This window comes from Haliotis cracherodii, unplaced genomic scaffold, assembly GCF_022045235.1.
Source record: "Haliotis cracherodii isolate W230 unplaced genomic scaffold, xgHalCrac1.p SCAF_10, whole genome shotgun sequence".
Lineage (NCBI taxonomy): Eukaryota > Metazoa > Mollusca > Gastropoda > Lepetellida > Haliotidae > Haliotis > Haliotis cracherodii.
In genome coordinates this window covers 24,693,697-24,717,048 of record NW_027266265.1, presented here as the reverse complement: position 1 = coordinate 24,717,048, position 23,352 = coordinate 24,693,697, and the positions used below count along the sequence as shown (strand labels likewise).

General features: G+C 40.7%; 1 protein-coding gene across 2 annotated transcripts in view; it reads left to right on the top strand.

The window, feature by feature from the left end:
• LOC139454195 (E3 ubiquitin-protein ligase RNF31-like) overlaps positions 1–23,352 on the top strand; it is a 247,916-nt gene that overhangs the window by 36,473 nt on the left and 188,091 nt on the right. For both annotated transcript variants that reach the window (XM_071235763.1, XM_071235762.1), the window contains exons 4-5: positions 9,017–9,222; positions 19,416–19,503. In XM_071235763.1, the coding sequence (XP_071091864.1) occupies positions 9,017–9,222; positions 19,416–19,503 (294 nt within the window). The remainder of the gene's footprint in view (positions 1–9,016; positions 9,223–19,415; positions 19,504–23,352) is intronic.

Below are 23,352 nucleotides of genomic sequence, written 5' to 3'. Positions count from 1 at the left end.
ATAAGGTCAAGTGACCAAAGGTAGAAGGGTAAAGTACCCGGAACCTAAGGTTACACAATGTCAAGTTTTGGCAGGTGTGACACTAGTCATAACATCAGGTTGACATGTGTCATAACAAGTTCCAGACACAACAATAAGTTAGATGTGATGGCTTCATTCACCTACGGGTGGTCACAATCATGGATTCTCTCAAACATGAACAACGCATTGTAATAAAGTTCCTCACCAGGGAGGGATGCAAAACAAAAGAAATCCATGATCGCATGTGTAAAGTGATGGGTAAGGATGATCCTGACTATTCCACAGTTTGCCGTTGGTCTCTACAGTTTAAAAGGGGTAGGGAGTCCATAGACAATGACCCAAGGTCAGGCAGGCCTTCAGATGCCACCCAACCAAAAACCATTGCTGCTATAGAAAGAAGAATTTTGTCTGACCGACGAGTGAAAGTATCTGAACTTTCTAGGGAATTCCAACTATCAGTTGGAACTGTTGTAACAATTATTCATGAGCATCTAGGTATGTCCAAGGTATCTGCAAGATTGGTACCTCGAAACCCCAGAGCTCAAGATTGCCATCAGAGAACTGAAAGTTGTTGAGACCTCCTGGATCTCTATACTGCTGATGAAGCCAGATTTCTTTCTTGTCTAGTGACAGGTGATGAAACATGGACCTACCACTGGGACCCAGAAACTAAATTGGAATCCATGCAATGGAAGCTCCCCAATTCTCTGCCTCTGAGGAAATTTCGCACTCAACCATCGGCTGGCAAGGTAATGGCCACCATATTTCGGGATGCAAGAGGCATATTACTGATTGATAACATGCCACCAAGAACTACAATCAATGGACAGTATTATGCTAATGTAATGAAAGAATTCCAAAAATCTATTCGCCAGAAACGCCACGGTATTATTAACACGTGGTATTCTACTTTTGCATGACAACGCTCCTGTTGACAAGTCGAGAATTGCACAGGCTGCCATATGCGAATGTGGATTTGAACAGTTAAATCACCCACCCTACAGCCCAGACTTAGCCCCCAGTGACTATTTCCAAATGAAATCTGCCCTACCTGGAAGAGGCTTCCAGGATGACAAGGACATAAAGGCTGCCACAGAGGCGTGGTTAGAGGGCCAATCTGCAGATTTTGATAAAAATGAATGTGGATTCGAACAGTTAAATCACCCACCCTACAGCCCAGATTTAGCCCCCAGTGACTATTTCCAAATGAAATCTGCCCTACATGGAAGAGGCTTCCAGGATGACAAGGACATAAAGGGCCAATCTGCAGATTTTGATAAAAGTGGTATTAAAAGCTTGAAGGACAAATGGAATAAGTGTATTGAGGTGAATGGAGATTATTTTGAAAAATAAAAGTGCAAAAGATATTCTGTGACTTGGTCTTTTATTGAACGCCCCTCGTATGTAACCTACACCTAAAGTATACCACATCACGTGCTACTCAATGTATAACCCTTTAATATCATATACTAAATTGAATAAAAAAGTGACCTAGTCAATGTAGTACATTGTTTGAGTAGTTTATTGCAAGTGTATTTGGTCTGTTGAGACTGTTTGTATATCAGTGACAGCCAGTTGTACAAGATAGTGGTCCAAATGGACACACAAAAGGAAAAGAACAAGTACCGAGCAGTCATCAAGTTTGTTACTTTAGAAAAGTATTCCCCAAGAAATTCATGACCCCCTGTCACAAGTGTATGGGGATACGTGCCCTAGCTAATCCACTGTTAAACATTGGGCAGCTTTGTTTAAGTTTGCATCAATAACATAACATAGAAATCTGAAATTGAACATTTATTAAAAACTTGGCATGTAAAATGGGGGCTGATTCGGTTGCATAATGATTGGAATGACCTGGACGAGGTATCTGCAATATCCTGAGGTAGTAGATGCGGACATAGATGAAGGTAATGTCCTGGGGTTGTACGACCCGGACAGGATGGGGTGTAGTGTCCTGATGTCGTAATGACCCAGACTATGCTGTAGGTATTGCCCTTAGGTTGTTGTGTGTAACCCGGGACTTAATGAATTGAGGGGTAAAAAACCCAACCCAAGCCTGAGTGCAACCCCGGTTCAGCCCCAAGGTGATGATGGGGATGGAGGGTGTGAATTGCTGACCGGTACGAAGACAAAGGAGGAAGATGCTTGTCCATGACATGGTTAATATGTGTGTTGTGATATAGAAAGCTACACATGCGCAGAAGTGCAACAGTGTTTATATATGGCATGTACAGGGTAAACATAAAGGAACTGGAAACATGGCATGAGTACGATTGTTGAGCACAAGGTTTATGTACAGCATGTACACACAAAGGAATTAGAACATGGCATGAGTATGGTTGTTGAGCACAAGGCTTATGTACAGCATGTACACACAAAGGAATTAGAACATGGCATGAGTATGATTGTTGAGCACAAGGTTTATGTACAGCATGTACACACAAAGGAATTAGAACATGGCATGAGTATGATTGTTGAGCACAAGGTTTATGTACAGCATGTACACACAAAGGAATTAGAACATGGCATGAGTACGATTGTTGAGCACAAGGTTTATGTACAGCATGTACACACAAAGGAATTAGAACATGGCATGAGTATGGTTGTTGAGCACAAGGTTTATGTACAGCATGTACACACAAAGGAATTAGAACATGGCATGAGTATGGTTGTTGAGCACAAGGTTTATGTACAGCATGTACACACAAAGAATTAGAACATGGCATGAGTATGGTTGTTGAGCACAAGGTTTAAGTACAGCATGTACACACAAAGGAATTAGAACATGGCATGAGTATGATTGTTGAGCACAAGGTTTATGTACAGCATGTACACACAAAGGAATTAGAACATGGCATGAGTATGATTGTTGAGCACAAGGTTTATGTACAGCATGTACACACAAAGGAATTAGAACATGGCATGAGTATGGTTGTTGAGCACAAGGTTTATGTACAGCATGTACACACAAAGGAATTAGAACATGGCATGAGTATGGTTGTTGAGCACAAGGTTTATGTACAGCATGTACACACAAAGAATTAGAACATGGCATGAGTATGGTTGTTGAGCACAAGGTTTATGTACAGCATGTACACACAAAGGAATTAGAACATGGCATGAGTATGATTGTTGAGCACAAGGTTTATGTACAGCATGTACACACAAAGGAATTAGAACATGGCATGAGTATGATTGTTGAGCACAAGGTTTATGTACAGCATGTACACACAAAGGAATTAGAACATGGCATGAGTATGGTTGTTGAGCACAAGGTTTATGTACAGCATGTACACACAAAGGAATTAGAACATGGCATGAGTATGATTGTTGAGCACAAGGTTTATGTACAGCATGTACACACAAAGGAATTAGAACATGGCATGAGTATGGTTGTTGAGCACAAGGTTTATGTACAGCATGTACACACAAAGGAATTAGAACATGGCATGAGTATGATTGTTGAGCACAAGGTTTATGTACAGCATGTACACACAAAGGAATTAGAACATGGCATGAGTATGATTGTTGAGCACAAGGTTTATGTACAGCATGTACACACAAAGGAATTAGAACATGGCATGAGTATGATTGTTGAGCACAAGGTTTATGTACAGCATGTACACACAAAGGAATTAGAACATGGCATGAGTATGGTTGTTGAGCACAAGGTTTATGTACAGCATGTACACACAAAGGAATTAGAACATGGCATGAGTATGGTTGTTGAGCACAAGGTTTATGTACAGCATGTACACACAAAGGAATTAGAACATGGCATGAGTATGATTGTTGAGCACAAGGTTTATGTACAGCATGTACACACAAAGGAATTAGAACATGGCATGAGTATGGTTGTTTGGCAAAAACTAAAATACAAATTCTCATGAACAAGCCTTGATGAAGACCCTAGGTCTGGATGTCCTTCCACTTCCAAAAATGAAGATTCAATCAAGGAGCTAGAAAACGTTTACTGTCAGATAGAAGTATTACGATTGCTGAACCTGAGGAAAACACAGGTCTAAGCCATGGATCCATTGGAACTACTATTCATGGACATTTACAGATGAAATCTGCTCGTTGGGTGCCAAAGTTTCTGAAGTTTTATCTTAAGGAAAAGAACGATTTTGTCAAATTAAAAAAGAAATTAGTAACGGGTGATGAAATATGGTTATGCCACTATCATCCCAAATCAAAACGTCAATCAATTTCACTTCTCCAGCACCAAAGAAATTGAAGTCTTAAAGATGAGTGAAGAGAGTTATGGTCACTGTATTGTGGGATGCAAAGGGTGTGATCCTTGTTGATTACAATAGAAAGTCAAAAGACGATTACTGATGCCTACTATGCTGATTTGCTTCATCGTCTGAGAGATTCGTTCAAAGAAAACAGCAAGGAATGTTGACTCCTGGAGTTCTACTACTTCATGACATTACCTTTTCTCACACCTCGCAACTTGCAAAGGCTGCTGTGTGACAATGTGGGTTTCTCACCAGACCTGGCACCAAGTGCTCTCCACCTGTTTCCTAAACTGAAAGAACTCCTTAAAGGAAAGACAACAATGACCTCAAAGCTGCCATGAATGGGTTTTTCAGGTCGGCTTCAGAAAACTTCTTCCTGACTGGAATGGAACGGCTTCACTATCGATATGAGAAGTGTATTGAAAAGCAGGGAGATTATGTTGAAAATTAAAATTTAAAACACTTTCACAATTGTTGGTTTTATTTTTTAGGCTTAGAACTTTTTGACCAGTCCTCGTATAGATGTGAATGAACTCAGTATGGTGGGACCCATCTCACCTTCACTTGTACACCACATATCAAAAACAAGCTTCTAGTATACACCAGTCCAGTACAGGACCCCCAAACATTCCAACTCTATGTATTGCCCATGGTTTTGGAAAGGGATATTTGTGTGTAACTTCTCTCCATGGTCTCTTCTAAAGAGAGTTGTAAGGACAAAAGAAGATGTGGACTGCACAATCCCTCTGTGGTACCAGTGTGACCAGCTAGGACATGATTTCCCAGACCGTTTCCGCTACTCTTGGACAAACTTCTCAAACTACCAGAATGTCGAGATCTTCTCCACCAGCCCAGATCAGACATTCTACACACGTTCCATCTTCATGCCTGGAAGTTATCACTCAGAAGATGCAAGATTCTTCGTAATCCAAATCTGTCTCAGCAGAAGTGGTGCAATGTTGGATAACATTTCCGTCTGCTATTTACAACAACCTTTGGAACAAGTTCTGTGAACAGACTTGACATCATTCCTTGGAGGGTGTTAAAATGAGTTGTTGGCACATACGGAAAAAGACTTTTGTAATGGGTATGACTACAGCAGCTAGAGTCCCAGGACTCCATGCCCTCATTTTCTGAAGCCTCACACTAATCCACAGCTCTGGGAAAGTGGGGTTACAGACATTACTTGAGCTCTGCACTCAGTACAGGCTTGGAACTATTAGATTGTCATCTCTGTTCAGTTCATGTGCCTCAATTTTACCAGGCAGTGACACAGACAAATAGGAGGCACAGGAGACATCTTGGGCGACACTTTTTTTATTTCTTGGTTTACGGATTTCAAATTCATTTCAAAAGCGAGGCAGGCCAATTTAAAAAAAAAAGCCTCTCACATTTTTTAACTTGAAGTTTATCCTAAAAAGTTAGGTAGGTATGAAAAAAAATTATCCTGGAGTAACAAAAGTAAAATAAATCAATTTTTCAAGAACATTTTATTATATCCCTAGCGCTTAGCTTGTGCATAAATGGCAATATAAAAATATTCATGTCATGGGTGGAAATGCTTGAAAGACGCTGCTATTTTGGCAGCATGGGCGACGTCTAACTCTTTCAGCACCAGCCAACCAGAAGATTACTGCTGTGACACCAAGTTCCCAGAGACTCTTTTGTGATAGATGAAGCCAACATTTATCAAGGAAATTATCTGCTTGTAAAACATCTTTGCTACTGCATGTTCGGCCATACACTATTTGAAAGTTCTAATTAATCCTATTGTTTATAAATATGAAAGTTATGTGTATTACATTATTTAAATAATTCATTAAAATCTTAATAAAGTTCATTTTAAATAAAAATAATGTAAGATAAAACATTTATTAAGTCCAGATTAAGGACCAATGAAGCAAAAATTTAATGATTTTCGGCACGTCGAAGGCTGCCATGTCAGTATGCATTTAAAAAACTTATATTGTTTCACTGACATAATCTGCTACAAGGTTCGTGATTGGTCAAATTTAAGCACGTGATCTAAGGTAGCCAATCAAATTACAGCAAAGGTAATTTTCAGACTTTGGCGAAAGGTTTGGGTTAAATCATGTTATTCTGAATGTTTTAAGCATGAAATCGCAATCTATATTAAAAATATGGAATTTTATGGATGCATAGTGCTAGGTTACGAGCTGTGACAAAGATTTCTTTTGCATATATTTTGGCATTAATGACATCGTGTCCAAGCCGAGAAATCGGGGCGACGAAAGCCGAGATGTCATTTGATTTACGATTACACGCGATCGCACGGAAAGATGGAAATAATAACTTAGATGTCAGTTTGGCAACTTTAATATATATTTTTGTTGATTTTATTACTTTGTATAATATATTCAAAGATTTGCTTGAAACATCTTTATTTTGCTGTTTGACATGTTTGACGAGGACCCATTGTCGAAGTGTGTCCAAGAATTTTATTTTCAATAACATTGCGGGAAATAGTGTCCAATGAATAAAGTTTTAATCTATAGATACAAAAATAATAAAGTCAAATGGAATACGTATTTCAGACATTGTGAAATGTGATAGATTTAATAAATGAATGATATGACAAGTAGGTTAATAAAATTATTAACTATTTTGATATGACTTGGTCGGTCTACCCTGCAGTGTGACTCGTGGCTTCTTGGCTGGTGTACCGAGCAACAGTGTTGAAAGAGTCATCATTGCATCTATGGGTCGTCGGTGTCAAGAGTGTGTGTTGATGAATGAGGGAGGCTGGACTTTTTGCACGAAGACCTGTTCGACGTCATGTATTGACCCCATGATTCCTGGCGGACCGTCTGCTTTGGTGCCAACAGAGGGTTAGATGGGCACGTGCAAGGTGGAGAAATGTACTGTTTACTGACGAGTCCCGTTTCCTACTCACACGTGCTGATGGGCGCGCACGTGTCTACAGACGTTGGGGTGAACGTGACGCCCCCAACTGTGTGCAGCAGGTTGTCCCATTTGGCGGCTGGAGTGTCATGGTATGGGCAGGAATTCATCACGGTGGTAGGATGCCTCTCGTGCATGTGGCAGGTGCATTGAAAGGTGTGCGTTACAGAGACTTGATCCTACAGCCTTACGTTCTTCCTCACGTCAACGTTCATGGCGGACAGTTACAGCAGGACAACGCTCGACTTCATATTGCACGTGTTTGTCAGGACTTCTTACACCACAACAACATCCAGACATTACCTTGGCCAGCCCGGTCACCAGATTTGTCCCCGATTGAGCATCTGTGGGACGAGTTGGATTGACGCGTTCGCAGAAGGAATCCACCGCCCCAAACACTTCCGGCGCTTCAGCATGAATGGCAGCACATCCAACAGCGTGTTTTTGACAACTTGATTGCATCTATGGGTCGTCGGTGTCAAGCGGTGATTGATGCATGTGGTGGGCACAACCTGTACCTACATTTTCTGTACCCCTGTCACATTAACTGTATGGTGTATGTGTGTCTGTCTAGGTGACACGATTAATGTTTTGAACATTGTGTACATTGATCTTCAAACAGTGTTTCAATTATGGTTTCTGTGTCCCATTTTGAAACAATCGCATTATATTACATTTTGAAAGTCAGTGTCAAGTTTCTTATTTTGAAGAGTATATATATAGTAAAAGCTGCGATTAAAATAACACAATATCTGAATATATTATTATGGGGACTTGGACAAAGGTTGGAGTTTTCCGGGGCTCAAGACATCCAACAAAGTGAAGTTTGGAAAAGCACACATCATGTTGTGAGAGATAAGTACAAGGTCTGAATGCTGTACTAGGTTTATAAGGCGTATGGAAATCTCAGTGCCCAGATTGCAGATTTATTTCACTGTCCCTGTCCGGATTGTATTTTGTTCGTTTATTGCATATCTGGAAAGCTCATCGAGCAGGAAAGTACTGTGAAAACTGAGAGTGACAATCTTATTTCTTTAAGTCCCTTTCGCTCATTGTCAAAAAAGCCAGTACATGATTAAGGAAATAATCCCTCACATCTTGAGTTTCCCTTATTACATATTGTCGCTTAGTATCAATACCCTCTTTACTAAGTTCACTATCCTGCCACAAGATGCTACACATTACCGTAGATCATAGATCAACTAACAGATTCACTACCATAATCTGTTTTACTCATATCTAAATGTTCACGTCAGTAGCAGTCCCCTGAGAACACTTCTGTAACTGCTGCTGATACATATACATATATGTATATAGTAATCAGCTTGCGCCTTTGATGTAAGGGGTGCACTCATTGTAAAGTTTGGCTAGTTTGGGTGTGTGGACATTATTCTGTAATTTTGAACTTTTTGAGTCATGAGGGGAATTTTATGCTAATTTGGGTACTTGGGATGATAAAGCGCCGGTTCTTAATTACTACAAAGAGGTATCTACTCTACAGTGGGACTACATCAAATTAGAAAACACAGTGAGTTTATCTCCTAAATACATTTCAGAATAGTTGGAATTGTACAATGGACTTGATTGAGGCAGTTTCTGAGGCATGGTTATATTTATTTTATGCATGTGTTTTTACAAATTCTACCACATAAACTGTTGGTGCTATATGTATTAAAGATGAAGGTCATAGACTAGTACATGGTGGTATTTTAAGACTTCAGTAGCTTTGTAGAAGTGGCTGTGAAGGGGCTGCTTCTGTTTTTGTTGCTTCAAGTACTTGCATACACCTGTTGTAGAATAATTTGGTAAGATGACCATTATTTATCATGCAGGGAGGGAGAGAGCTGATGAGACTGATGGGATACACACAAGAGATTGAGGATGGGCTGTTTTTCCCTGAACCAGAGGAACCTAACCTTGATCAGACAGCAAATATGGTTGCAGACATCATACTGGCAAAGAAGCAGATGGAAATGTACCTGAGTGGAGTGCATCCTAATCAGACTGAAGTTGAACAGTTTATTCCACCAAATGTTGTGTAAGTGTGCTGGAAGAAAATGAAAATTGATAGAAAATTGTGAAACATTAAAGGTGCACAATGTCTAAGATGACTTAACAAGATTAGCAAATCTTTTGAGATTATTTGAAACTGAGACTTTGTTTTTTAAACCATGACTCCTTTGTCTTTGATTGGGTGTTAACTAACTGAGTTGTTAGTTAAACACCATATGTCAATGTTTGAATTTGACTGCTGCTACATTATTTTGGTGAACCAGAAGCGCATATCACTTTCCTTTTTAGCTCACCAGACTGAAAGTGTTTGCTGCAGTCTTGATATGGATGAAATCCCGATATGATTAACAGCAGTGGCCTACCTGATGACTTTTTAATCATAGCATCCATTTGGGCAATAGAGTGCAATAGAAGTCTCTCTATGTTATGCAAGACCTTAAAATTGTTAGGTTTTAGAATAAACCAGTCAAAGGTCAACAGTCATGCTCAAATGTTGGTATTTCTTGGCATTCTCATCAACACTGCAACCATGACTCTATCATTAACTGCTAAGAAGATGGGTGAATTGAAATAAATCTTGGATGATTACTCAGTGCATGAATGAGCCAATAACTAAGTGACAGCTGCAGTCTTTTGCAGGTTTATTGAACTGAGCTAGCCAGGTGCTTCATGGTGGCCGAACATTCTTACATTGGGTAACTGAACTTCAATCTACTGTTCAGTTCCCCTCTCACTGAGCCCACCTCTGCAGTCACTTTCAAGCTGATCACATAAGCAATACTGGTGGATGGACCCGTGACCTCAGTGCAAACAGATGCCTGCAACTATGGGACAGGTGGTTATTTTCAGAGTGACTTATTTTTTTTTTATTAATAGGCACCAGGACATACATTAAACAGATTCACTTAACCTCATGAGGTACCTTGACATCGAAAGAATGTTTCCTACTGCGGTACAAATATTCGATTGGCTAATCTGCAAAGGGCACTAATGTCACATGGCTTTCTAGGATGGCAGGTCAAGCATTTTTCAATGCTGGTTGGATCTCCACCAGTTCAGTATGTGACAACAAGTGTGATTCTTTTGTCCGAAAAAAGCTTTGACATAGTTTCAGGCTGACTTCATCCTCTTCCTTTTTGAGTCCTAAGTGTCTGATATAGGACTTTATCACCAAAAACCAACAACTTGGCCAGGAAAACTGTAGGTTTACGATCTTCTCTCTCTCGTCAAGGCACGTGCCAGCAAACCAAGAGTATCCAAGAACACCTTATCCTAATATTGTTAAGGGTGACTATTTTGGAGGCCTGTTGGCACCATGAGAATTACAGCCGCCACAAACAATCCACTTCAGGCCTTTCTTATGCACTAGCATTAGACACAAACTGCTCCGTCATTGACATCATTAATGGTTGCTGTTGGCAGACATTCCACATTTGCCTACTGCTACTTGCGAGATCTGTTGATTGTCTTCATCATCAGGGTCCTCTGATTTTGGTACCACTACTCATTGATCCTAAAAGATGTCATTAACATCACCTCAATCCTGTCTGCAAAGACTGCTAGGTTTGGTGGATCCTTCTCAATGGACAGAAGTTCTGGCATGGACCAGAGATGGACGTTTTGTAGGTACTAACTTTTGTTAGGTTATATTGGTTCAGGGAAGTTTCTTGTCAGGTTCCAGACTGAAATGGTCATGCACTGTTAACTACCTGACCACACATACCTCAAGATATCAGCACAAGGTTGTGATACATACGTAGCTGAGTACTGACCAAACTTCTTGTGCTGATGATACAACTAGTAAACACAACAGGGCACCTGGGAAGATGCTACTTTTATTAATTTACCAAAATTTGAATATTTCAAATATTAAGTACTTATCCTGATACTCCATGGATGAGGCCCTCCTGGCTTCCCCTCATCCTGGTTTCTGTCCTTTCTTGGCATTTTGAAGAAGAGGATCAAGGGCAAATAACTACCAACTGGTGACTGGACAGTGGGTGACTTTCTTGCAAAATGTTTTCACTCCCCAGAGATTTTTAAAATTATCCTATCTCACACTTTGCATTTCTCCCTTCTTCTTCAATCCTATGTGGAAACATGCTTGAACCATGTTTCCAGCTTTTAAAATAAAAACATTCACCCAACAACCCCTGCTTCTCTATGGTTACATTCCAGTAGCTAGGTCAAAATTGCGTGTTTCCTGTGCACAACATGCCTGCTCCAACTCACCATGTGTATACCTCTGCAAACTCTTTCTCTTTCTCATTGCTACCATGGTGACATGTTTTACCATCTAAAAGAAGTTTTCTTGTTCTGTTGCCAAATTCTGTGAAGAATTACACAACCTACAAATATAGCCAAAAAGGACAGACAACTTATTCTATAACGGACCCGCACACCTTATGTAGTGACTGTTGCGGGCAGTGTTTATTGAATTCACAGTCTGCAGAGTGCCATGCCTTGCCAGATTCTGCATCTATTTTCAGCTATGTCGTCATAGGTTATCAAACTGGCATTCTAAGGCCCAGAATTCAACTAAGAAATCCATGACCACGGATGATACAATATCTGACAGATATATTCACCGATGATATTTCCAATACCGAACCATTGAACTCTTCACAATCTCCTATACAAGCCAATGTTCGTTCTGTCCAACTGTCTGATCCCAAGCAAGCTCACGCTCCCTTTCAAGCGGCCGATGGCGCTACAACCTTTAAGATAACACACTTGCAATCTACTTGTTCTGCTCCTACAGCTGATTGTGATAAGATCGATGTTTCTACTACATGTACCTTCAGGGGCATTCCAAATCGTCACGCAAAGGATCAATGATCAAATTCTAAGAACAAGGATCCGGGCTCCCACTCCCAGGATCGGCACTCCAGATCAGGCCACCACTCTCGTTCTCTGGCTGATAACAAACATCCGCACCGCGATTGTAGTCCTGGTCCACTTCGTATTACCGCCTCGGCTCTCTCACCCGCAGGAAGTTCTACCTACGACAGGGATCGGTCTTCTTCTGTTGATTATCAACATGGCGGTTACAACTATGGGAACTATCCAGTAGTCGATACCTACGTGAATCATGGATAGGAATGGGATGCTTACCCGGTTTATTGAGACCCTTATTACCAGCGACCTGGATACCCCTACCCACCAAGTTTTCTCGACTACTGCTCTCCTACTGGCTATGTTCATTCTCTACTCTGCCATCCTCTTACGGAAGGTCCCTTATATGACGACAACCCTAGACCTTCTACTAAATCTAAGGATCGTAGTTCGTCAACACATGGGGAACAGGAATGTCAGAGCCATTCCCGAAGCCGATCATGTTCAGTTCACAGATCACCATATCGCTTTCCCACTAGGTCAGCTCCTTCGGAACCTTGCCCACCTATCTTGCCCATGAGTTGGGATCACCGTGATCAACAGCAGAGTACAAAACCATAGTTTGACTCCTTAATGAAAGCCATCTCTCCAGTCTTACTTCAGCATTCCGAAACTCTGTAAACTTCTCAGCCTATAGATGTCACTCTAGCTCCAGTTACCTCCCACTCGATCCCTCCCGGGTTGGGTGGTTCACCCTCGGCCACTCTAGTCTGCAGGATCCGACAGCTAGCTCACACCCACCCGGTGTGCTTGAACATCACTCATCACCATAACTCCTTGGTTTACAGTTTTGAACCCAGAGACCCTGAATCAGCCCATTGGATCACTGACAAGTTACAATTACATCGTACATTGTCTGATGCAGATCTGTTCACAGGGTTCTCAGTTCCGTCAGCTAGCTCATCCAATATTACACTTCCTCCCAGACCAGTATTATTGGACATTAACTCTAACCTGGCTACGGCCTTCGTTTCTTTCAGTCATGTACCGTATTTTCTTGAGTATAGTGCACACTTTTTTTCCAAAAAACACAGTTGTGTAGAAGGGGGTGCACATTATCATTATTTATTCCCCCCCTGCGGAAATACCATGTCAACAAATCCATACTGAAGAACGCAAATTAATCAAGTAATTACACAGTCTGGCTATAAAAAGTGTTCTATGTACATGTATATCTGGACTTATGTTTGTAACTTATTTCATAAATTTTATTAAAAATTCCTTTAAGAATTGCTTCAATTAAATCGAAATCGTGTGTGAAGCGATCAGAAGATCGCACAACTCACCGTTATTAACAGCAACCGCGGTCAGATTACTGCTATTGATGCCTTGAAATGAACTTTAGCTGACAGAGAATGGATTACCATATCATAAATGCCATACTTTGACTCGTTAAAGTTCATATTTGTTATAGTTTGACGATGTCAACACATAGTTCTCGCGATCACGTGTGTGGGAGCCTCGAGGGTGACTGGTCAAACTGGCTCAACATCATCCTACATGGTTGAAGATTGGGACCTTTCATATTTGGATACCACGGTACGCTGTACACAATCTCTAGTGTCTACGATTCTGTCAGTAACGGACACATTCTCCATCTCTCCCTCAACTCATTAACACGAGGATTATTTCCTTTAATCGAGGAGGGATACTCCTTATACGGGATAAGCTCAAACACATCCTTGACCTCCTCTTTCACAATTCTGGCTCAATGACAGCTCTTCGTCACCGTGGGGTACTACAGGGACGATCAGTTAAAGCAAAGCTCTATCAACAACCTTGGTCTTCATGCACCATTTACAGATGTGATCCCGCAGGTTGCTCAAGATGTACAGAGACTCTATACTCCAGGTCACTGTGGACTTTTTGCGTCTCCAAAAGAGACAGTTGGAAGATCAGGAGAAGAAACAGCGGAACTATCCACAGTTCGTTCCTGCCCAACGTGATTTTTGAGAACTTCTCTCCTCTCGACCTAATCCCTTTCACGGACGTGGAAGAGGACAACGAGGTTCAAGACCCTTCGAAGGACAATCCATCTCCACTTTCTAAGGGGGAGGTTCAGCAGGGAACTGACTACTTTTCACTACAGCATGACTGGGAACTCCAGCCATTCCCGTTACAGACAAACCCATAGGCGAGGCTATTTGCAAGCAACTGGAACATCCTTTGCAGACCCCTTCATGACACAGTTACTACAGCAAGGATATTGACAACCACTGACCTCGCCACCTCCTATGACGTTCCAGCCCCTACAGAGAATGTATCCGGACAGGCAACAACCAACGTTGATCAACACTCTAGGTACGTTACTAGTAAAAAACGCAATTGAATGTCTTGGCCTGCTTCACGCAACTCCGGGGTTTTATTCACCTATTTCCTTGTCCCCAAAAAGGACAGTCTTAAACTCTGGCTCATCTTCAACATAAAGGTATTCAACACAACGTACTTAGAAGTCTTGCCACATTTTCGCATGACATTGATCTCGTTCCTTTGCATGCCGCTTATCTCCAAGCCGCTTATCTGCACGTTCCCATCAATCGGGATCACCGTCACTTCCTCCTGTTTGTGTTTCAAGTCCACCTACCAATGGAAGGTGCTCTCATTTGGAATTTATTCGGCCCTGTGGCTTTTTACCTGCCTCACCCAGCCCGTCATGAAGTTCCTACATCTTAGCATGATCGTGTTTGATTCATATCTCATTCAAATTCACGTAGATGCCGATATCCTCTGTCAACAACTCAACTTCATGTGTCGTCTTCTAATGCAGCTTGGCAAGCTTATCAACGTAAACAAGTCTGAAGTCATTCCTACACAATATCTCCAATTCATAGGAGTCCTATTCGACACTAGGCAGGGTATGATGTTCATCCCGAACGTCTGGTGGGTAAAGATTCAACGATATTTTCTGTTGGCACTCAAACAACCGCTCCAACTCTGCAAATGGCAACAACTCCTGTGGTCACATCAATGTTTTCTTATGCCTTTTTTCTGGATCAATCACTCTATCTCCATCCCTGTCTTAAATGGTGGCTGGTCGCATCAAATGTTTGCGGAGTGGACGCTTTGAGGCCTCCATCTGTTCATCGATGCTTCAAATGTAGGTTGAGGAGATCACTTTTGAGATCTGCACATCTTGAATTCAAGGCAGCCATTCTAGCGGTCTCACATTGGTCAGAGCTCATACGCTCCTCTGCCCTCATGATCTGGTCTGTCAACACTGCGGTCGTGTGGTACAATAACAGAATGGGATCCACAAAGTTGATGTCCCTCCTCTCCCTTGCTCTACAGTTCTTTCAACTCATTGACTACCTCAACATCCATGTCCAGTCTCCCCACTGCAGCCTGTGTTAGTGAAATACATGCTTTGGATGTCACCAGGGTCCAGTTTGAGAGATCTAGAAGGGGTAGGGCATTCATGGGCCTTTGTTGGGATGTCGTGGTAAAGAGTCAACTTCCTGGCCAGCCTGACCGACTATTTACCTCTTCCTGTGCTCAGTTCGAGCATTTTGACTATATCTAGATATGTCTTGCCCCCACACAACGTTTCATCCTGTTGTCAACTGGTTCTACATCGGAAATCCCTGTACAACTCTATCCTTTTGGCTCTGTTCCATTATCATACAAGCATATTCCTTCACCGGGCTGCCTCCACCTACTACGTCCAACCCTTATGAGACACTAGTGGTTTCTTCTACCATGGCCCTCCACAGTAACTGCACCCTTTCAGCCATCATGGAAGGGTGCTTTTGGAAGTCTGATACAGTTTTTGCGTCTCACTACCTTCGCGACATCTCAGTCACAGACGTTCAAGGGTTCCACAAGTTCGGTCCTTTGGTGTTGGCCCCACGTTGGGCGCCATAAAATTTCCGAGTCCTGTGAGGGAATTTGAATCACAGGCCTTCTGATCTGAGGTCGGACGCCTTGTCCACATGACCAAAGAGGTTAACCCCGTCAGCAAGCTGACAAGGTAAGGATGTCATCTTTGGTATGACTCCACGCCCTGCTACATAATCCTCCGTCAACAGGTGGCACGTCCCGGCTTCATAATGGCGCCCCACGTTGGGCGCCATAAAATTTCCGAGTCCTGTGATGGGATTTGAATCACAGACCTTGTGATCAGAGGCCGGACGCCGTATCCACATGACCAAAGAGGTTAACCCCGTCAGCAAGCTGACATGGTAAGGATGTCATCTGTGGGATGACTCCACTCCCTGTTACATACACCCCCGTCAACAGAAGGCAAGCTGACAAGGTAAGGATGTCATCTTTTGGATGACTGCACGCCAGGGGTCTGGAAACGGTCATATGCGCCGGACATGTTCGATTGGGAATCTCAAATGTTCGTTTAAAAATAATTCTTACCGGACATTTAAATTTTTCTGTCTGGACATTTTAAAAAGTATTGTATTAGATCAGTTATTCTCCTCACGAGGTACATAAGGCTATCCATATTTTTTTCTGTGTTTTCACTCTCCCGCCCACCCTGTATTTTCACTCTCCCGCCCACCCTGTATTTTCATTGAAATAAGTAAAATAAACAAGTTTTCTTATTGCTGTGGAAATGTGTGCCCCAATGTGATAACAACTCTCCTACCATTGCACACTCATCTCCCAAGGGGCAGCTTGATTTTTATTCAGCTATGTTTATTAAGAATTTGTTTCCAAAGCAAAGCAACTCAATCTACGTTAATGAAAAGACTGGTAACAAGTGTTCTGAACTTTAAGATGTCATTAAATATGTTATAAACAACTATTATATTTTTGGCTTTTTTTGTTTATTTTACTCACCCGCCCTCTTGCTGGTTGAAGTTGAGAAACAGATAAAAAATATGCATGGCCTGATGCTATAGAGTTAAAACTTTGTGTTAAGTAAATACAAGTAGAGATTGCTGCAGAGCATCAATAGCTCCCCGGCATATAATGTTATGTGCAGAGGAAGGAAGTGTAAGCTATGGGAGGAGAGAATTGGTTGTTATTAATGTACTTATCTTTGGAAAGCACAATAAAAGAAACAGTGTCTTTAATTGGTCAGCACAAAGAAAACCCAGGCAAGAAAACTGGGCCTGTCAGGCAAAACTTGATATATACCCACTATTAGTACCAATAAAAAAATCCTATATAGATAACACAACAAATGTCATTCTAAAGCATGCTTTTGCAGCAAATATCAATATTTCTGGTCAAAATGTTGGTTGGTTTAAATAAAGCAAACTTTTAGAATAGTAAACACAAAAAATGTAATGAATCCACTCTAAATATACTTCAGTTCAAATGTAAAATTTCACGCAATCATTCATGGATTCCCATTTATCTAGCAGCAAGTTAGGAACATACAGTTTGGTCACGTTATCTATAAATATTGAGAATTATCTTACATATTGTAAAAACAAAGGCCATAGGTCACGTTTCTCTAAAACTTCGTTTAAGTAATCACAAACTAAAAATTGAAAAAATTGTGGATATACAAAAACACCAACCCCATTTGAACAACGTCTCTGTGAAACATGTGATGTCTCAGAAGATGAACAACATTACGCACTGTCTTACATAATACAACCAAGAAAGAGAATCACAAATAATCCCCAATCATGATAAAGAATTTGGTACACTCTGTTAAAAGGAGCAGATTCTTAATAAGTTTATACCAACAGTTATCCAGAAACAACTTCCAAGATCTGTTAACATATCAACAATTACAAACAAATTCCTTGTACATGTATGTACAACATTACCATAGTTTTGCTCAATTCTCATATTGTTTCCATATCATTATAATAAACTTGTTTTAGAAATTAAATTGTACCTCTTTTGAATGTTGAATGTTCCTGTGTTTTTTAATTGTCGTTTATTGTGCATGTATTTTGTAGTTTGTGATTGTGTAATATTGCCACTGTTTCTTCATGGAATATTCCGCAATACATATCTCATCTAAAACATCTGTTGTATAATAGTTTCTTACAGTTGTTTACGGGGGCATGGTTGGCCCAGTCGCCAAAGGCGCTGCAATTCGCTATGCAGAGTTGTGTCCCTTGGGCACGCCAGAAACCTATGACAGAGTGTTTGAATCTCGGTTCGCCCCGATTTTGTTGTCAGCACAAAACCCTTGCTCGTTGGTTTCACCAAAGTGGTGAACGTCTGAGACCTTCATCACTTCAGACTTTCCTCCCACATCAAGCTGACACGGAATACTATTCAAGACGGCGTTAAACCCAACTACCTCACTCACTCTTGTGTATGGTTCCATTTTGTTAACTGGGTTTGTGTTGTGATTGCTTCCGGATTAGATTGGAAATTTGTTACTATGTTCAACCCAAACATCGTGAAGATATCATGCAACCGTATTATCTTTTTGGAAAATAATTGCAAACTACAGACCAACCTGTTGATTTCCTATGTATCCAGAAGCAAAGAACATATAAGGTGTATGATCTCTGCTGGAAGTTGATTTTTTTTGGTCAAAGCAATAAACCATGCATGAAACGTAAACCGCCGCATGAAACGGTATGTACCATACATTACATACAGTGAAGTATTACCGGTTAACTTTAGCGAAATGGGATCATTTTTAGCTCTTTCAAAAACAAAATGAACAAATTTCATGGGTTATCAGCATTATGAAAAGTGACTAAGTCTCAGAATAGCAAGACGATTTTGAAGTATCTCTTATTGCTGGAAAAGATAAACATCAACATTTCACGCACATTTCACATGATTTGTTTGTTTCGTTTTGGTAACTGTTTGGCTTGAAATTTCAAAGAAACCAACATGTCGACTTACATGCTCTAAAATTAACCTCTCCCGTATACTTCCCCGCCTTAAGGGCGGGGAAGAATAACTTGTGTACTGCAACAATGTTATACAAGAGTACTTTCAGTCTTTCAAATGGAGAAACATTGTAGAGATTTAAACATTTCACTTGATTAAAGCAATCAAATATATAATGTAGAGTTATCATGGACAGTTGATTCAGCCAGGCTCCATCAAATCATCATCTGCACATTTGTTTTATGACTTACCACATTTTTTAATTGGAAGGATAAAAGAATTGACTTATACATACATGGACTTGATTTTGTGATTTTATGAATTCTGTAGCAGAATGTATTTGTCCTAACCCAAGGCAATAGGACAGGAAATTCCAGGTGGAATGTAGTGTTTCTCTTGGCAGTGAAAGGGCTGCTTCTGTTCTCAAACACTTGCCAACAGGCTTCAAGTTATAACTTAAGATACTAGCCTGGAGAACTGCAGAGGCTTTTACTAGTCAAGATGAAGGTATGTTTATGACATTTATCAAGTTCAGTGTTGTGTTTTCTTTCTGTGTAGCTCTGATGTGGAGATGCTGCGTGTTGGAGTAAGCATCAGTGCCTTGGGCCAGCACTCACCACCTGGACCAACAACAGGAGGGCAAACAGTAAGCAAGTGTTTGTTACATATTACAGTACTGTTCATACATTCATTCTTAAGGGACCATATGGGACCGGTTGCACGATGCAGACCGGGCTGGTGTAAATATCTTAAGCTTACTCTATCCGGAAGTTTTTGTTCTTTGCCTCTCCTCGGTGCTGGAAGATTCGGAAGTCACAGATTTCATTTTTATCGCATCGGATGGTTTCTTCCTGATTAATCTAGTTACTTCATTATTCAGCGCTGATACAACAGCTGATAATCGTGTCACCCATTCAGTTGATCTTAATCTATCTGATTTCATTTCAATCCCATACTGATATCCAAACAAACGTTCCACTAGTTTCCAGTTAAATCTTTCAATGATAGCTTGACTACGGTGGGCCTCATTTTCACCACGCCTGATTGTGACATCGTGCTTTGTTAATAGCTTAGTTACTGAACCCAAAAACTCGCGACCAGGATCTACTTGAAAAAACTTGGGACATTTTAGTGGTCCGCGTTTATATATGCGGCTCAGTGCATTAGCTACTTCTGTTGAATCTTTCGAGGTTAATGGTTCAGCCTCCTTGTAGAGACTAGCCACATCCACTATGTTTAAAGCGTATTTATATGTTTTACGTCTTATCTTATTATGGGGAAGAAACAAGAGGTCAGACTGATGAACTTCATTCATTGTAAAAATATCAAACTTCTTCCTCGGTATATAACGTGGTGCTGGTAAGTATATTTGCCGCATCTCTTGTTTCTTTAGCCAATCCTTGGCCACTTCTTTAGATACCTAAGCAGCAGTGCCTAATTTTTGTATTGCTCCTATACCTTTCCAATATCCTTGTGGGCTATAGTGAATTTTATCCATTATTAATTAATATTGATGATTCTTTTAATACGAATCATGACGATCATTGAATCGCATCATCATTTTACATAATAAGATTCCCTCTGTAGTAGCAGTATAGGTATATAAATCTGGCTTCAGTGGAAGTGGTCCAGAACCATCATTACTTGTATTACTTCTCCAGAACATCCACGTTTCCGTGCAGAACTTGTCAAGTATTCAATAACTCTCACCTTCTGAGTTATTATTGCCCCCAACCCATCCTTGCATCTGTTTCCATCTCAAATTCACCTGGAAGTCAGGATAAAATAGGAGTGTAGCAGCAGTTCAGTCCATATGAATGGAGTATTCTTTTCTTTGTTAGATGAATCAGTGGTCGAACAACATCGTCAAAATCCTTCACAAATCGGTGACGTCAGTCCCATTTTCCGAATGAGGAAATTGTTTATCTGCTGATATGTTTGTTGGGTACAGGCATATCCTTGTGACATCTAGAATATGGCCAAAGTACTTAACTCTTGTCTTGGCTGACATACATTTCTTTGCATTCAACTTCAGTCCTGCCCATCATAACCTCTCAAACACTTTTTGAATGTGTTCCAGGACACTTCTGGAATATATGATGATGTTATCCAGATAAATCAAAAGTATCTCCCAGTTAAGATCACCAATAATAATCAACAGCGTTCTCTGGAATGTTTGAGGTGCTCCCTTCCGGCCAAATGGCATCACGTTGAATTCAAACACTCCCTTGTGTCACATAATCGCAGTTTTGGCTTTATCCTCTTTTTTCATGAGACCTGGTAATAGCCCTTTGTCATAACCAAGGTAGTGAACACTGTGGCCTGACTGAGATCTGCCAAACTCATCAATTCTTGTGATGGGAAAACTGTCTCCAAACGTTGTATGTAAATTGGTGCAATATCTTGTAGATGAGTCTCTTTTCCAAACCCAAGCTATCCTATTTGCCCAACGACTGTTGCTTGGCCTGATCAATCCTTGTCTGGACTTTCCTAAACAAACTGTTCAATATCTTTCAGTCTGTTATGAGGTAGCCGACCTGGAGTCTGAGCCACTGGCATTGCATGTTCAATTACATTATTCATCCCAATTCAGCATCAACTGAGAATACATCTGAATTATGCCTGATGATGTTGTACAGACAATGCTGTTTATCTGCTGAAATGTCAGAATTGTTAGATAAAACTCTCAACATTTTATCAACTTTCTCTTTCATTTCATGTGATGTCTTGCTTGCTTCCCTGGGAATGCTAGGATCATCTACCAGATCTGTTGCAAATGTTCCTATCACAGTTCCCCATGTTCATATTTACCCCTGTTATTGAGTATTTGTCATGTGTATCACCCGTTGTCCAACACCTGACCACATCCTATTCCAAATCTTCCTGAACCGCAAAATGAAGCGGTTCAATCAGGCCTACTGTCCCTGACTTGCTATCTCCATTGCCCACTGTACCATGTACCACAACAATCTCTCATGGAAATAAATTAACATCCTTTATGGCATATATCAAGTTGACCTGGGGTGCATTTGATGTACCATTCTTTGAAACATTTCTCTTTCCACATAGAATATCAATTGTACCATTCCCTAATGTATACTTTGCACCCAGTTTGGAAGTGACTTCCATTCCAAGGATTGCTGGATAGGCTGACTTCCTTACCACAGTGAATCTGTGTGACACAACATAGTTTGAACCAACCTTCTAGTCAGTAGAAGCATCAAAAGCAACTGACATTTTCTCACCATTAACAGTCCTTGGTGAGAAATTTGATCCATGTAGTCTCCCTCTAACCTGAGCTGCTTAAAGTTCTGTAATCACACTTATCTGAGCTCCAGCGTCAAACAACCCTAAACACCTCACCCCTCTTATATTCACTTTTCCACATTTTCCACAACAGCAGCTGATACAATTCTTTCTTTAGATGTCTTCTCACCAAACCCAGTCTAATAGTTTCCCTGGTAGCTCATACTCCTGTTTGACAACTTTATGTCCAAACTTTCCACAACTTGTGACATTGACCTGTGAATTTCCTTAAGCAATCCCTTGCAATGACTGTTTTTGACACATTTCCTGCAGTTGTCAGATCACTATTGCTACGACTGTTTCTGACCATGATCGCTGATCTAGTGTAAGTTCCTCCAGTTTAGCAGTTATTCCCTTCCTTTCCATCATATCTGATCCTCATCTTGCCCAGATACCACACCAACAGTTGGAGAATTTGTTTCCTGAAATATTTGATTCTTTCTTTTGACAACTTCATCTGGCACAGCTTCTTCAGACCCAGACATAAACATTTAATGCCTTCCTAAAATGTGCAAGTACAATGACTCTTAGTCTTCTAGTTCCTTAATGTCAGGGAATGCTTTCTTACACAATGTTTCCATTGCAAATCGTTATGCTTATGGTGTCTCACCTTCTCTCTGCATTCTATCTGCTGAATCCAATTGAAATTTGTGCACAGATTGTTCCTTCCCAAACCTCCTTATCGATGATTTACTTGCGTCCTCGTAGCTTTCTTGGTGAGCATTGGGTAGATTGTTGTAGAATCCCCATGCATTGCCCTTCAAGGAGATGCAGACTGGGCACCATATTTCTGTTATCAAATTCATCATGAAAAAAACCTCTAATTGCTTCAAATGACTTCTTATTCCGTTATTTTCCCACTGTTCCACTGAGAAATGGCAATATCTGCCTTTATTTCTTCTTGTTTTTAACTGCTGTCAGCAGTGAAAGATTTTGACATTGCTCGTACAACAGGACTTGTTTTTTCAAGATCCAGACTCAAACTACCATCTCTACAATCAACATTACCACCTTAACAGATATTGTAGAATGTGCTAAACATTCAGTCACTTACTATTACTTATCAGTTACTTAGCAAAGTTAGAATTTCTCCAACTCACTGAGTGTTTACCTTCCTTAATCTTTTTGAGGTCAATGCAAATGATGGTCACAGTGGATAGTGTCATTGTTATTTAAGTTGTTACACCAC